This window comes from Miscanthus floridulus, chromosome 8 (genome assembly GCF_019320115.1).
Source record: "Miscanthus floridulus cultivar M001 chromosome 8, ASM1932011v1, whole genome shotgun sequence".
NCBI lineage: Eukaryota > Viridiplantae > Streptophyta > Magnoliopsida > Poales > Poaceae > Miscanthus > Miscanthus floridulus.
In genome coordinates this window covers 143,302,223-143,317,684 of record NC_089587.1, presented here as the reverse complement: position 1 = coordinate 143,317,684, position 15,462 = coordinate 143,302,223, and the positions used below count along the sequence as shown (strand labels likewise).

The window sequence follows — 15,462 nt, the reverse complement described above, 5'->3', positions numbered from 1 at the left end:
CTAGCAGGGGCTTGGGCTCTGCTTTGATGGAGAGCCTTCTGGAGTCTTCTCATATTGTTTATCCTATGGAATTATGTGATTTCCTTTAACGAATAGGTCCTCCTTGGTGGTTTTCTGATTAAATCCTGCTAGAAACACAGATTCATCAAAACTCGTGGAATTTGTCAGTTAAAACCCCTAAGTCTATGTTGGTGATCCATTTTAGTTATTTATGTAAGGTATATTGATGGTTTGTGATGAATGTTAACTAACATCAACACCCATCACCGCTGCTCACCGTCGACAATCTAGTGCTCCGCGCCGCGGCACCGGTATGCCTCACTGCCCCGCACAGATCCACTGATGACCAAGGTGGTACTCATCGCCGTGCCCGCTCGAGCTCACTGCTACAAGATCCAAATGCAAGGGTAATGGTTTTGCACTTCCCTTATCCATATTTCTTGTATTTTTATTCCCCTCTTCACTCATGTAAGTAGGAAGCAAGCTTCCATCTGATTAGTGTGTGTCTGCCGCTCTAGCAGATCCTTGTTAGGATGGAGGAGGTCCCTAACAAGATGAAGGGAGTGGGCATCCTAATAGACCATGTCTTGGTCCACATCCTTCACCGCTTCACCGCCCGCTCCTTGTGTAGCTACAAGTGTGTCTACCGCTTCTGGAACAACCTCATCTCGGACACCGAGTACCAAAAGGAGCTGCCCTAGATTGTTGCCTGATTCTTCTATCGCACCTGGAATGGCAAACACCACTTCATCAATGTCACCGGTGAACACCCCTCCTTATCCTTCTTGCCCTCCCCATTCACGATGTCATCGTCTCAGATTGCTACAACAGCCTCATCCTCTGCTGGTGTTTTGGGTGTTGCTATGTTGTTTGTAATCCGGCGACTAACAAATGGTTGCTGCTGCCGAATAACCTTCATTCTTGTGGCAAGGCTCGCATGGGGTTTGATCCGACAGTCTCCTCGCACTTCCATGTGTTTGAATATGGGAAGATGAGGGAGGGTGAATCCGTAGGTGTGAGCATCTACTCATCTAAGAGTGCAGCTTGGATCTTTAAAGAATCTGAATAGGGCGATGGTATTATAGTATCCACATATGTGAGAAGTGTGTTTCTTAAAGGTTTTATGCACTGGCTCGAGTTCTCCCAGATCGTTGTTGTTGATATGGAGGGAAAGACATAGACGAAAATACAGAAGCCACATGGTGATGCAATCTCCATCCATGAAGCTCAGGGTCAGTTGTGTTTATGTACTACTAATATTTACACTATGACTCAGCTTTCAATCTGGATCCTTGAAGACTATGGTAGTAAAAGATGGACATTGAAGCATACGGTGACCACGCAGGAGATATTTGGATAGAACAATATTGAATTTGGTTACGAGGTTTGTGATACGGAGTACAGAGTGATTGTAGTTCACCGTGAATGGAATTTGATTTTTCTTGTTGGAGAGGACGTAACACTACTTGCATATGACATGAACCACAGAAAAGTTCATGTCCTCCCTACACAGGTCATCTGCTATCCTAGACTTACCTGGAGTCTATGTATCAACGGACCTCACTATCTTCCTTATGTTTCCTTGTTCATGGAGTCATTAGCAGAGCAGTAAAGGTGCATATGCTGTATTTTGTGGTTAGGACATGTCTTTATTCAGGTAGGGAGTTGTTTTGAGTATATATATAGTCTAATTTTGGCTTGATAACTAAACCAATGGTATGTTGAATATTATTAATTATTAATTCTGCTGCTTTGCATTGTGCAGGTTTTTGAGTCTTAGTGCTTTTGAACGATTTTCCTGCAATGGCTATGAGAGGAAGAAGAGGGGTTCTAGCATGCAGTGACTACCAAGCTGATCAAGGAGTGCCAATCTGAAGGAGCGGAGCACATCTACCATACGTAAGTCTGTTGGGAGTAGAACCTTTATTATGCTATCTATGTACCGCTTGTGTTAATTCATTAGTTGACACAGTTGTTATGCTAGTGTCGAGCATTGTTATTATAACAAGTACTCTTTGTTGTGGACATGATGAATGATGTGTAATGATTATATCTATATGGTGTGTGTTTAGTAAGTTATTAAGGCACGGTTGAATTAGTAAATACATTGTCAAAAAAACAGAGCATTGGTTGTTTTGTCATCACCGTTGTATCACTCACCATTGGTGAAGCAGACGGACATCACCGTCGCTATTCGTCTGATGCGGTAGGGGTCAATAGTGTGTCACCGTCGAATCATTTAGTAACCCGACACCGACTAAAGGATCATCATGGACGGATCGTACTGCAATACGATGGTGATGATGTCCTATGACTAGGTGGTTCATTCATTGAAGCGACGGTGATGTTCGCCTCAACACAGACGGGTTGTGCTCCAATGTGATGGAAACAAGGACCTGATCATAGATGGATCATAAGCCAACACGACGGTATTAGTGTACACCTACACAGGCAGCTCAGGCCTCAATGCGACGGAATATGGATCTGATCACGGACAGATCATAAGCCATGTCGCGGTGTTAGTGCATACCCAGACAGGCGAGCTGTGCTCCAATGCGATGGAAATAAGGACCTTATCACGGATGGATAATAAGCCAAAACAGTGGTGTAGTGAACATCCCAGTCGGTCTCAGATAGCGACGACTATGGCTATGACTATCACTACCGATAGCTTACTGCCGAGGCTGAAATTGGACTGCGATAAGGGTTACGATGTGGCTGTGAAAGATGTAAGAGTGTAGTAGTGAGGCTTCACTTGAAGATTATAATATGTATTTCTGCTACTTTGATATGTACTGTGTCTCTACGTAATATTGTTGTTCGTTATATAATAACGTATTGTCTTTTGATACTGTTATAACTAGAAACATATCCCATATGTTACTGTAGGAATTGTGGAGTAGTTGATTGCTTGGTATGATGACATGGGTAACAAAATTCGTATGTGTCTTGCTGACGTGAATATTGCAGTTTCATGTGCTAGTGATTTTAATTGTATGTGATAGGGCATTACCTAGTTGGACACCTTGTATGTTGAAATAAATAGCTAGTAGAATTTTGCTTAGTGGATTTTAATTCTATGTGATAGTACATTGCCTAGTTGAATAGCTTGTATGTTGAGATAAATAGCTAGTGAAATTTTACTTTATAAGAGCATAAGATAAGATAAGATTTGTCATTATATGTGTATGCACATTTTTAGGGGAGGTTACTTTATAATTTGTGATCTTTGAGACTACCACCTTTTCAAACCTATCATCTGGGTAGTCTCATTGTAATAAACAAAATCAGGTCTCCAAAGATAAACATAGACTTTTGAGGGCATGTTTGTAACACGGGAAATTTCCTACGATTCTTCTGGTCCGACCGGTTGGACTAGTGTCGTCCATCGACCAGCGCGAGGAGCCAACAAGGCCCATTCGAAATTTTGAACTGAATGGCCTTATCACGGTACGAGAGAGCACGTGTCCCCACGGTACGAGAGAGCACGCGCATACGGATGTATCCCATCTGTGTGTTTCTTTCCTTCATCCATTCCTTCGTTTCTTTTTTCTTTTCTTGCTTCCACTCTTTTTCTTTTTTTTGTTTTCTATGGTTCTTTTCTGCTCTTCAATTTTTTATATTTTATCTTTCTTTTATTTGTTTTTAATTTATTCTTTTTTTCATATTTCTATTTCTTTTTTGCTTTCTTGCTTCTTCTTTCTTTAATTTGCTTTAATGTATTATTTTGTTTTTTATTTTCAAATTTGTTTTTATTACCTATATCATGTACTCATGTCATGTTTGCATAGTAAGCATGTGGATTTTTTTCTTTAATTTTCTTGTTAATTTTATTTTGCCTTCCTTCTTTCATTTCATTTTTCTCCTTTCCCTTTTCATTTTTCTTTTTTCTTGTTTCTATTTTTACCTTTTCCTTATTCCTTTATTCTTTATTTTTTTTTCTTAATCTTTTGTTTTCTTTTTATTTATTTTCCTTCTCTATTGAAATTGTTTTTACTTCCATTTTATTTATTTTTATTTTTTTCCTTTTTCTTAATATTTTCTTCTCTTTTTATTCCATTTCCTTTTTCTATTTAAATTGTTGTTTACATTTGATTAGTTTCTTTATTCTTTTTTTCTAGTTTCTCCTTTTTTCTTACTCTCTTCGTTACTTCTACAAGTGCCCTATTTTGAATTATGTGATATTTTAATTGTTTTCTTGGGATGTCACATGATGTATTATGTTTTGCTCTCTGTAACATTTTTAAAATGTTCCATGATGTACTCTGGTTTTTTTGAAATTATCTGTATTTCATAAAAGTTGTAATTTCCAATGTTCGTATAGTACAAGTGAGATGTTCTATGGTGCATTTTTTGTTGTTCGCATTATATCAATGTAATGTTCCACGACTATGATGTATTTTGAACTCTTCATATAGTATCCATGAGATATTTGTTATTTTTTATAATTTTTTTATGTTATAGTTTTACTTTTATATGTATTCCGTGAGGTAAAAGTTTTGTTTACGTAATGTACTAGTAATGTTTATGTAACATACATGTGATGTTTATATGTAATATACGTGTGATGTTTATAATGTACTTTTAATAGTCTGTCCGTCAAAAGACAAGAGAGAGCGCGAGCTAACATGCCCAATTCCAACGAGCCGAGCGGCCTACTTCGAGTTCAAAGCGAGCAGCGGCCACGACAACGCTCATGAAAGATAAGATACATTTTTTGGTCCGTTCATTTCTACTATTGTCCTTTTTCCTCTTTCTTTTCTCTTTTGTTCCGTGGTCCTATTTGGAGTTCTATTTCTTTTCATTTTTATTATTTTTATTATTTTACTTTATTGCAATTAATTATTAATTATTTTACATATGATGTTTTTTACTATACATGTAATGATCTACAATATATTTTCGGATGTTCTCAGTGAGATGTTATGTGATATATTTTTAGATTGTTCAAGTAATATCCATCTGATTTTATTTTTATTTTTCTATATTTCATCTTTTCTATTTATTATTTATGTTTTCTCATATATTTTGTTATGATATTCATATAGTATGCATATGATGTTCTATGTTGTATTTTGTGATGTTCACTTAATATAAATGGGATCTTTTACGACTATCTTTGAGTATTCACATCCTACTCATGAGATGTCCTATGTATATTTTATTTTTGAGTAATATGCATCGTGGGTCCTTAAACTTGTCTTGAGGTGCCACTTAAGTCCACGAACTCTTAAATCGTAATTCTGGCACCCTAATATTGTTTAAGTATGCCACTTAGATCCATAACTCATCGGAACAAGGTTTTGGCCGACGTGGCGTGGACAGCGTGGCGTAAACGCATGTGAGCCGCGCGTGAGCCTACGTCGTCCGCCGGAACTCGCCGACGTCGTGAGACGGGTCGCCCGTGTCGTCGTCCTCGACGAAGATCTTGCAGCTTCCGTGAGGGCGCGGCCTCACACACCTCCAGGGCGCGCCCGAGCTTGCCCGCCTCATGCAGGAAGTGCACGTCCTCGGCGCCACTGAGGTACTGGCCGTCGACGAACACGTGCGGGAGCCGCGCGGCGCCTACGAAGCCGGGCCCAAGGAGCTTCGCGAGCTCAGCCTTGAAGACAACATGCATGGAGACGTCGTGCTCGTCTAGGCGCACGCCGTAGCTACGCAGGATGCGGGCACGGAGACCAGCCCTGCCCTCCTTGCGCGGTCGCTCACTGGCGAGCCCGTGCCCCGGCGACTCCTCGTCCCCACCCCAGTGCTCCCTGGCTCTGCTGCGGCCTGCACCATGCCGTCGCTAGCCACTCCGCCCCTACTCTGCTGGTTGTTGCGGCCTGCTCTACTGCCGTGCTATGCCCAGAGCCTGACTCAACCCCTGACCATCGCGGCGCGGCGTCCGTCGAGCTCGCATGCGTCCGTCAAGCTCGCATGCTATCGTGCTGTGCCCGGAGTAGGATGAACACAGTCCAGCTCCAGCGTGGCGTCCGTCGAGCTCGCATGCACGTGACGGTGTGGCCATGCTCCTGACCGCATTTGTCGGTGGCGACGTCGTAGTGGGACACCCAGTCTAGTAGAGCACGCTTCTCTGTCCTGTGTGCCAGCATGTGTTCGACCCGTATTGTTGTTGTTGCTGCTGCGGCAGCGGCGGCTAACCTACGCATCGGCGCTCGTCGACGGCAGTGCTCGCCCGCGTGATCGCGGTAGCTGCTTGCTCGCGCACACCTTTGCGCCGCCGCCAACGGCTTCTCGCCTGCACGCCTGCTGCTCACTTGCGCGGTCACGGCTCGCTTCTCGCCTGCAAAGCCTTCGAGCTGAAAACCAGCGCAGCTGCACACCACACCAAACCAGAGTGAAGTGCGTAGAATCCTCCAGGCATGCCCTTCTCCAGTGCCCATCTTGGCAGTAGCCATTATGGGCGAGCACCCATCCAAATCCTGCTCGACCACGTCCACGCCTGACTGAGCGAGCAACACTTCCATCGTGGTTGCGTCGCCGCAGAGCACGCCGAAACATTAGCGGGGAGAACACGTTCCGATCGCTCGAGCGTGGGATGGTCCCAGACCGAATCGCGCCAAGAATAGCCCGTTCGAAGTGGGTCTTCCATCCCCTAGAGGAAGCGATGGAGGACCGGGGAGTCGCTAGCCGAGTTTAACAGCGCGACGTCTGCACCGGCGGACACGAGAACTCCAAGGTAGTCCTTGCGTTTGTGGCGCGAACAGAGGATGGCAGCGGTGTCGTCGGCCTCTGCCCTCGCTTTCACGTCGCAGCCCCTGTCAACCAGCATCCGCAGGATCTCTGGCTGGCCGAGGCGCGAGGCGAGGTGAACCGGCCTGGACCTGTTGCTCCTGGACGTCTTCACGGGAGCTTCGGAGTCCGCACCAGACGCCAGCAAGGTCTGGACGGCACCGGCGCTGCCACAGAGGATGGCGTGGTGGAGGAGCGTCCGGTCGAGGTGAGTGGCAGTCGATGTGTACCCGCTACGGAGGAGCATGCGCAGGATGGTGCGCGTGCCTGTCCGGCTGCTCGCAACACACATTCGCATCGGGAGCCGATGGCGCAAAACGGTGGAAGGAAGAGGAAGGAACCGGCGGCGGCGGCGGCGGCACCCTCCCCCTCGGTGAGCCTCGCAGGCACGGCGGTTCGCCTCCTCGGCCCTGCGATGCTGCGCGAGCACGACCTTTGCGCGGCTGCGCCCAGCTCCATCGGCCGGCCCTCAGCGGCGGCGGGGATGCCGCGAGCGCGGCACCCCGGTATCCTGTGATAGGCATGGTTTGGGAGCCGGCTCGGCCGCGCGCCTGTGCGTGGCCGTGGCTGGTGCTAGGCTGCACGGTGGTGGCTTACACGCGTGCCTGTGCGCAGCCGCGGGCTTGCCTGCGCGGCGGCGGCTCGTGCATGTTCCTGTGCGGCTGCTCGTGCATGCAGCTTGCGTCGTGCCCCTGTGCATGATGCTCGCACGTGCCCTGTGTGGCTGCTCATGCATGCTGCTTGGTACGCGGCGGCTGCTCGTGCATGCTGCTCACCCGTGCCCCTGTGCAGCTTGCGCCACGCTGTCCACGCCACGTCAACCAAAACCTTGTGCCGATGAGTTATGGACCTAAGTGGCATACTTAAACAACATTAGGGTGCCAGAAGTACGATTTAAGAGTTTGTGAACCTAAGTGGCACCCCAAGACAAGTTCAAGGACCCACGATGCATATTACTCTTTATTTTTCCTTGCACTTATTTATATTTTATTATTATTTTCTTTTTATTTCGTTATTTCTTTCGCATTTTTTCGTTTTGTTGCCACGGTTACATTACTTTTTCCCTCTGTCTTCTCCTCTTTTCTGGTTTGTTTTCACTATTATGTAGTTTTTTCCCATATTCCATGATATTGTGCCATGGCATATCTTTTGTCTAGAATATTATTTTTGTGAGTTTGGATATTTTCTCGTATTTAATAACAAAAATACTCTATGTTACCATAAAACATCAATTAGTGTAGTGGTAAGATAGAGACATTCTTAAACCGTAGGTTGTTTGTTCGACTCATCACCCACTAGTCACAGCATTTTCTATTTTTGTTTCTATTTTATTATCCTTTTTCTCCAACATAGTGGTGTGAGAGCGGGCAAGCTTCTCGAGAAAACCGAGCGGCGCGAGAGCGGGAAAAGCAGAGTAAGGCAGGAGGACGCGCGCTAAACAAAGCAGCAGGCCCAGATCAAGCCAACACGTGGGAAGCAACGGGGCACGCACAAAACGAATTCAGGTCTACTAGTCACTGCATTTTCTATTTTTGTTTCTATTTTATTTTCCTTTTTCTCCAACAGAGTGGCGTGAGAGCGGGAAAGCTTCTCAAGAAAATCGAGCGGCATGAGAGCGGGAAAGCAAAGTAAGCGAGGAGAACGCACGCTAAACAAAGCAGCAGGCCTAATGTAACAGCCCAGGTACCATGCAATCCTGGGATGCTACCGCACAACACTACAAAGTGCCAAACTCATAGCTTTTGGCAACCTCTACATAAAAGATGAACGCAAGCGGAATAAAAAACATTTAAATAAGTAGATATATGTGGTACAACAAGCAAACTATACATGGGGAAGAGAGATGCAGGGTTATTATTTTTAGGTACAAAAGATAACATCTATTATCTTTATTAGTGCGTGACTCTTTAATTATTTTTTGGTGATACAAGAGTGCGAGAGGTGCTACTAATCCCATCTCCTTCGTGCCAACATTCATCATTAATAACTTGAAAGACAATAAAGGGGTGAGATAAACTCAGCAAGCAACGGCTATGAATATAGACACATCTCACATGTGTTGAGTTATTAAATTTGAAAACCATATGAGCATCCATAATGATAAGTAACGAACAAACAAATTGAGCAACTCTATATTGTAGCGACTTCCAAACAATATTATAGGGCTAGAGTATCACATCATCCATGTATTGATATTCTCCAAAACATCAAGTAAATGACGTATGCATGCTATGTTGCAACTCCATTGAGAGTTTTACGTTGGACGCTGCCAACCTCTCATACAACTCCATGTAACGGTACTAGTCACTATGCGATGGCGGTGACCGGCCATTAACTCCATATGAAATGCATATGCATATGAATGATCATGTATACATAGCTTCATAGTGCAACAATTATAATGTAATAATTTGCAACCGTCATCTCATAGCAACAAGCGACATCGACATGATAAATAAATCCATACACATTGTATAAATAAGCAAGAATGAAAGTAAACCATATTATTAGTCTTGCTGCATTTTATTCAAAAACAATGCAAGACATGAATATAAGCATAGCATTAGCCACACCTCTACGTTACTTGTCTTTTCACCAAAGAAAACAACCTCGACAAGCACATCTAAGAACGGTTATAAGGCGCACTTCCTGATAAAAATAAATATATGGAACTACTCAATAAATAAATCATCATATAAAGAGTAAATACAAGTCCCTATGCTTAGTCGATCACTCCCCATATTTTCTCGTTGCAAAGAACCCTTAAAATAAGGTTTAATATAGGCAAACAGGCCACACGTCTATTTCAAGGCAGGTACGTTGTTATTTTCATAACTATTTTATATGACAGCAAAAACAACAAACAAGTACACTAGAAACATCAGCATAAAAAGACCTACAAATTTGATATTCACTATAAAATTGAATTTGGCCGTTTTCTATTTTTAATCTGAGATGCAAAGATAACAATACAAATCTGGAACACAGTGCAATAGCAGGATCTCGAATTTCCAGAACTCGTGAATTGTTCAAGCTAAATCAGTATTTAAATAAACACTCTATAAATGGACAAAGCAACATCTAAATCTATCTATTGTTCACATCTAGTACTACTGTAGCATAAAGGCCATAAAAAAACGAGTCTGTCTACTGCACAACCATGGGTTTTATATAATTCCAACACATGAATTTTTTTGCAACATAAGATTAAGATCGAACAGCCTTCATCCTTCTTCTACCTCTAGCCTTCTTCTACCTCCAGACAATCACAAGATCACAGATCCATATATCACAAATCACATATTACATAAAATAATTTTTTTCTATGGAAGGACAAAATACAGAGGGGTTGGTTCCGATTGCCCGTTCTTCATGGGTCATCGCGTCGTGGTCCCTGGCCGGTGCTAGTGCTGCGCTGCTGGTGCTGCTGCTGCATTGCTGCCTCTGCTGGTGTCGCGTCATGGATCGTCACATCGCGTCATGGGTCATTCGAAGCGCATGTCTACTGGTGCGCTGCTGGTGCTGCTGGTGCCTTGACGGACGCGGATAAACCGAGGCAACGATGCGGTGGACGCGGATAAACCGAGGCAACGATCCGGTGGACTAAAATCCATGTGTTTTTTATGCTAAAACATACATGTGTTGTATAGCATTTATGTAAAAAAATAGATCGATCTAATCTACACGCAATTGAAAGCACTGGAGCCTAATTCTTCCAAACAGCAACCCTACCAATCAAATTTAAACCAAGTGCTGCAAGCAGGTCAGCGCTAGATGTAGGGATTACCAACAAGCAAACTAATCTGAATAAATACCTACTTGAGACCTGTGATGCACGCCCCAATGATCTGCAAGATATCGGTGCATCTTGTGATCCGTGACCTGCTGGTTCCAGCTTAACATAGGTTCTCCAAGAATTCTCCTCCTAAACAGCAGCGATTACCAGATGGCCCTCGAAGATAAAAGAACGCTGGGCGCACCAGCTATACATGTGTCCCTACGGCGATTTGGCAAGGAGACCACGGAGATGACCGTGACTTACCGCTACGAGACGATTAGACTGCACGACGCCGCGCCTCCTCTGGTTCTCCAAGGCAAAACGATTGGGTATTGAGATCGCTGGTAGGGTTTTTGACTCCTGGGCTTGCCCTAAAACATGCTCTAGTTAGGCCTTTGATTATACCGTATCTTGGCCCATTAGGCCCAAGCAACACCTAATTTATTACCCATTGTTTTAGGATATTACGTTCTCCCCTCCTTTATAGAATTCATCCCCGAATTCAACCACTTCTATAGAAAAAAAAACTTATAGACCATGACACTCTAATATACTTAGCTTGCTCAATGGCTTGATATATCTAGCATGGATCTAAGTCTCTTTGAAAAAAACCTTCAACCATGGCCTAGCTTCTCTAATGACAAGAAAGCGCTCAGCCAAAATAGAAAGACAAGTACAAAAAAACGCCTATCTATGCTCAACTCAAAAATCTAGTTCGTCCATGAACAATCAAAACCTGAACTCAAACTCAATGTTTCAATGAAGAAATTCTCATAGCAAAGAGGTAAGGTAAAACATAAACATGTGTTGGCATTTCTTAGCGTTGCTACTAAGAACGAAGTTTAAATCCTAACCCCAAGCAACAGCCCATAAATGCTTATTGGTATTTATTAACGTGTCACTTGGTTAAAATACTTAGCCACCTATTATAAACATATATCTCTTAACTTTACTAGGTTGTCATCCATATTGATGATGCCAGAGATATATGTTGGTACTACATAGTACTACTACTAGAATAACATTAAGCAGATCTTTATTAAACTATGTGACTATATAAATCTATGAATAAAGAGTATCTGCAAGAGCACAGATAATATACCCTTATAGCATTGTACCCGAGAGTATTTCAGGTATCGTTATTTATATTTTTACCACTATAAAAGTCTAGCTTGGACATGTATTGATAACTTATATTATTGAAGAAGTAAACCATAACAAATACTCTACTCACAACAGGGATAAGTCATAAGATAAGATATGTATATATGATAAGTAATGATAATGATAAGTCACTCAGAGCACTCATTTCTATGGCATTAGCATGGTCAGGTAGAATATTAGAGGAATAATTCCTAAATCATTCTTAATTATAAGTCAAAGCATACATTTGATTAGTGCAATTACACCTAATAATCATGGCTAAGATCATCATCATATCTACACAGAAGGGATATTACTAAGGAAGATTGAGGGCAGAGCTCATTCTACCTTCGTAATTGGACCCTACGTGCTGCCTATATTCGGGGAGTGGACTACAAAGGACTCAATGGGAGTGTCACATCCGTGATCTACCACATAACCCACAATATAGGGTGTATCTGCACAGTAAACAACGTATAAGCACCACGCTTACACTAATGTCGACCACCCACCCATGATACCTTGGAGTGAGTGCTATATGAACTTACGCATAAACATAATGATAAACTAGCTATACTAAGCATATAATCAAAGTAGACGATGAACTATCATAATGAAGAACATGAATAAGATGAATATTGAGATTGTCATAACAATTATAACTAGCATATAAAAATAATGGAGAAACAAAAGAGAGAGGGGTACAAAGTTTATACCGAACCACACTATTGACAAGATTAGAATACAAGCGAAGTCTTGCTTGCCTCCCTCTAGATCTATCCTAACTAGCTATGCTATGGAGGAGGAGGAGCTCTAAGGAGATTAGGGTTTCTATCTTCTCAAAGGACTTGATGACTTATGATTCCTAGGGGAGGCAGCGGCTAGATTATATAGTCCTGAGGGTCCAACGTGAGCCCTTGGATCAAACCGACTTAAGCAACGGCCTAGATACATCCTCAAAGGCGGTGGGAGACCGCCATACAAAGCTGACTGATAGGTGGGACCAGGGGGTGAGCAGCCCCACCTGCAAGCCCGGTGGCCCCACCTGTTAGGGGGTGGCCCTCTGCTTCGGTGACGTGGCTTCTAGACCCTTCTAGAGTCTTTCCATGTAGGTACCGCGGTGGAACTCCGTATTTTTCTTTGACGATTAGGTTCTCCTTGGTGATTTTTTGATTAAACCCTGCTAGAAACACAGATTCACCAAAACTTGTGGAATTTATTAGTTTAAACCTCTAAACCTTCATTGGTGATTATATTTATGCCATTATGCATGTGTAATTGACTGGTTTAAATTGGTTGTTAACTACCGTCAACAACTCCTCCAAGCTTACCTTTTGCTAGTCCCTTAGCAAAACTAAACTTAGTAAATGGATCTAGAGTTTAAGGATTTTGAAAACATTGAAGCAACTCCTCAAAAGTACATATGCGTTCAAACAAGAATTCTCCTCCGGATTAGAATAAACCGATCTGACTTTCAAACTTACCCATATTACTTTTAACCATGGGGCTTGTAGCCTTCACTTGGGTCTTGAGCAATTGAAAGATAGAACAATCAAGTCAAGCACTATGTCTCAAGTTCTTTGCTCAACCATTATTCCAGAGTTTTTATAGATTTTCAAAATAAAACTCAGAGCTCTTCATTGTATGACTCTCTCAAGTCTCTTAATATATGTGGTATTTATGGATCCTTACCAAGGCAATAGCAGTGTTATGCCTTTCCTTTCCTACAACTAAGGCTTATGTGGAGCTCATAGGAGTGGAGAAAGCATAGAAGAGCATACTTGCAATACATATATTATAAAGTCAAACCTCAGATCCAAAGAGAGTTGAGTCATACAATCAAATCAAGATGTGCATGTGTATGGATGTATGGTGGATATATATGGTGGCTAACCTAATTCTACCATGCTCCTTGAAAATATCTCTCTCTTTTAAAACTTCAAAACAACTTTACAAGAAAATATGGGCTATCTTATTCATCTCACTATTTTCAGGCAGGCATCTGAGTACCCAATGTTTTAATAATTTGGACACTTATCCATTTTTCTCTCATCTTGTTTTTTTTTCCTTTCTTTTTTTATAAATAACTTTTACATAGCCCCATGCTTCTTTCTGCAACAAAACTTTTGAGAGATAGCAACAAGAATTTGGAGCATTTATTTGATGGATATCCTATGAAGAATTTTTTTGGTGTTTACTCCTAGTGTAGGAGTAAAACATTTTTTAGGTGGAATCTAGATGGAAAGCATGTTGTTGCGTCTACCCCCGGTGTAGGAGTAGTGCATATATGGATGGTGTGTACATGATCTTGATTTTAAGAGCATGACAAACCTCTCATAAGGGTCAACAAAACTTGACAAAACTCAATGCAAAACAAGCAGCATATATGAGTGGAAGTTTTTTTTATTCTAAATATCATATATGGCTCTGGTAGGAATTCAAGCTTTGTCATACAGGAGCTCATCATATAAGATTTTTTATGTTTTTTAAAAGATAAATCTCTAGAACTTTAGTATCACTAGGAACTAAGATAAACAGCAGCTCATACCTTCTTATATCTTATCCATTAATTACATAGACTTAGATCATGCATATGCTACCCACGAGTTTCTAGTTTAGAGTAAATTCTTATATCAAAATAGTTGTATCCAAAACTAGGGAGAATTCAAGGCTAAAACTAGGTACTTGAAAGGAATTACGACAGAGTAGCTAGTCATCATTTCTATTGCAAGAGATTATCCTTAGAGCTCATTTTATTTAACTCCTAAAAACTAGACACACCATTTTTTATTTTATTTTCATAATTTAAGATCACACCTTAATATATATAAAGCTAACATAAATTTTTATTTTGTTTTAGTTTGTTATGCATCTTTTTATGACTTTAACAAATATATATAAAACTCAAAGATAATAAAACCGAAAAGGGAAAGAAATACTTAGCTAGATACATGGGAGATGCTCCTCCTCTAAGCTGGATGTTGTCATGGTCTTTCTTAAAATCTCTCTCATCCTTCTAGAAGTTGTTTTCCTCATGCAGCGGGTGGAGCAGCAGTTTAGGAAAAAATGTACTTCGGATCATCCTACAAAATACTCCAACAAGAACACCAAAACTCATGGCATAGATTAGGATAAGGGGTTAGCTGGTCAGCCATTCAGAGATTTATTGTCCTTAGAGGTTTAGACATATTTCCTAATTGACAAAGTTCTAGCAAGATGTCTATTTAATATTTTTAGATTTTCTTATTTATATAATGCAGGAAGAAATATGTATGCATGTTTATTTTTATTTTTTTATTTTTATGCCACCTATAGTGAATATTCCTTTGGGATTTTACACACCAAGAAAATTTTCACATGGGGCTTTAGGCTTTATGATGCAATGATATAATGCAATAATGGAACTTTTTATTTTTCTTTTCAAAATGCAATGCTAATGCAGAAAAAAGTAAATATGCTAAAGTGAAAAATAATTTATGCAATACTAAAAAGTAAATATGAATAACTACCGATGTTACCTCATGGCAAGGGTTCATATTTTTAAGTCCTTCGGACAGACTTGGCTGGAGAAGAGTCATTTACTTTTCGGTTGCATCATCCGGTCCCGACTGATGGAGACTCTGATGATTGTGCCTTTTGTGACTCTGGTGACGGTGTTACCTTCTCGTTCTACACCTGCTTGGTCTATGGATTTAACTTTGGCAAGAGTGGGTTCATCCTTTACAACTCCTTTAGGTTCCCTATCTTCCCCCCATTCATCCTTTGGAAATTGATTCTTTTGGTTTCGGGATGATCGACGTCTCCTC

The 15,462-nt window shown here is 41.7% G+C and overlaps 1 protein-coding gene and 1 long non-coding RNA gene across 2 annotated transcripts; both read right to left on the bottom strand.

The window, feature by feature from the left end:
- Positions 1–6,598: 6,598 nt before the first annotated feature.
- Positions 6,599–7,033, bottom strand: LOC136469956 (uncharacterized). Its single transcript, XM_066467960.1, has one exon. It carries the CDS (start codon positions 7,031–7,033, stop codon positions 6,599–6,601), a length of 435 nt encoding a protein of 144 aa, XP_066324057.1.
- Positions 7,034–10,004: 2,971 nt separating this feature from the next.
- LOC136473612 (uncharacterized) lies at positions 10,005–10,825 on the bottom strand. The gene is made up of 3 exons (XR_010762696.1): positions 10,778–10,825; positions 10,551–10,660; positions 10,005–10,488 (listed from the first exon to the last, which is right to left on the bottom strand). It is a non-coding gene; the product is annotated as an uncharacterized lncRNA (long non-coding RNA).
- Between the last annotated feature and the right edge of the window lie 4,637 nt (positions 10,826–15,462).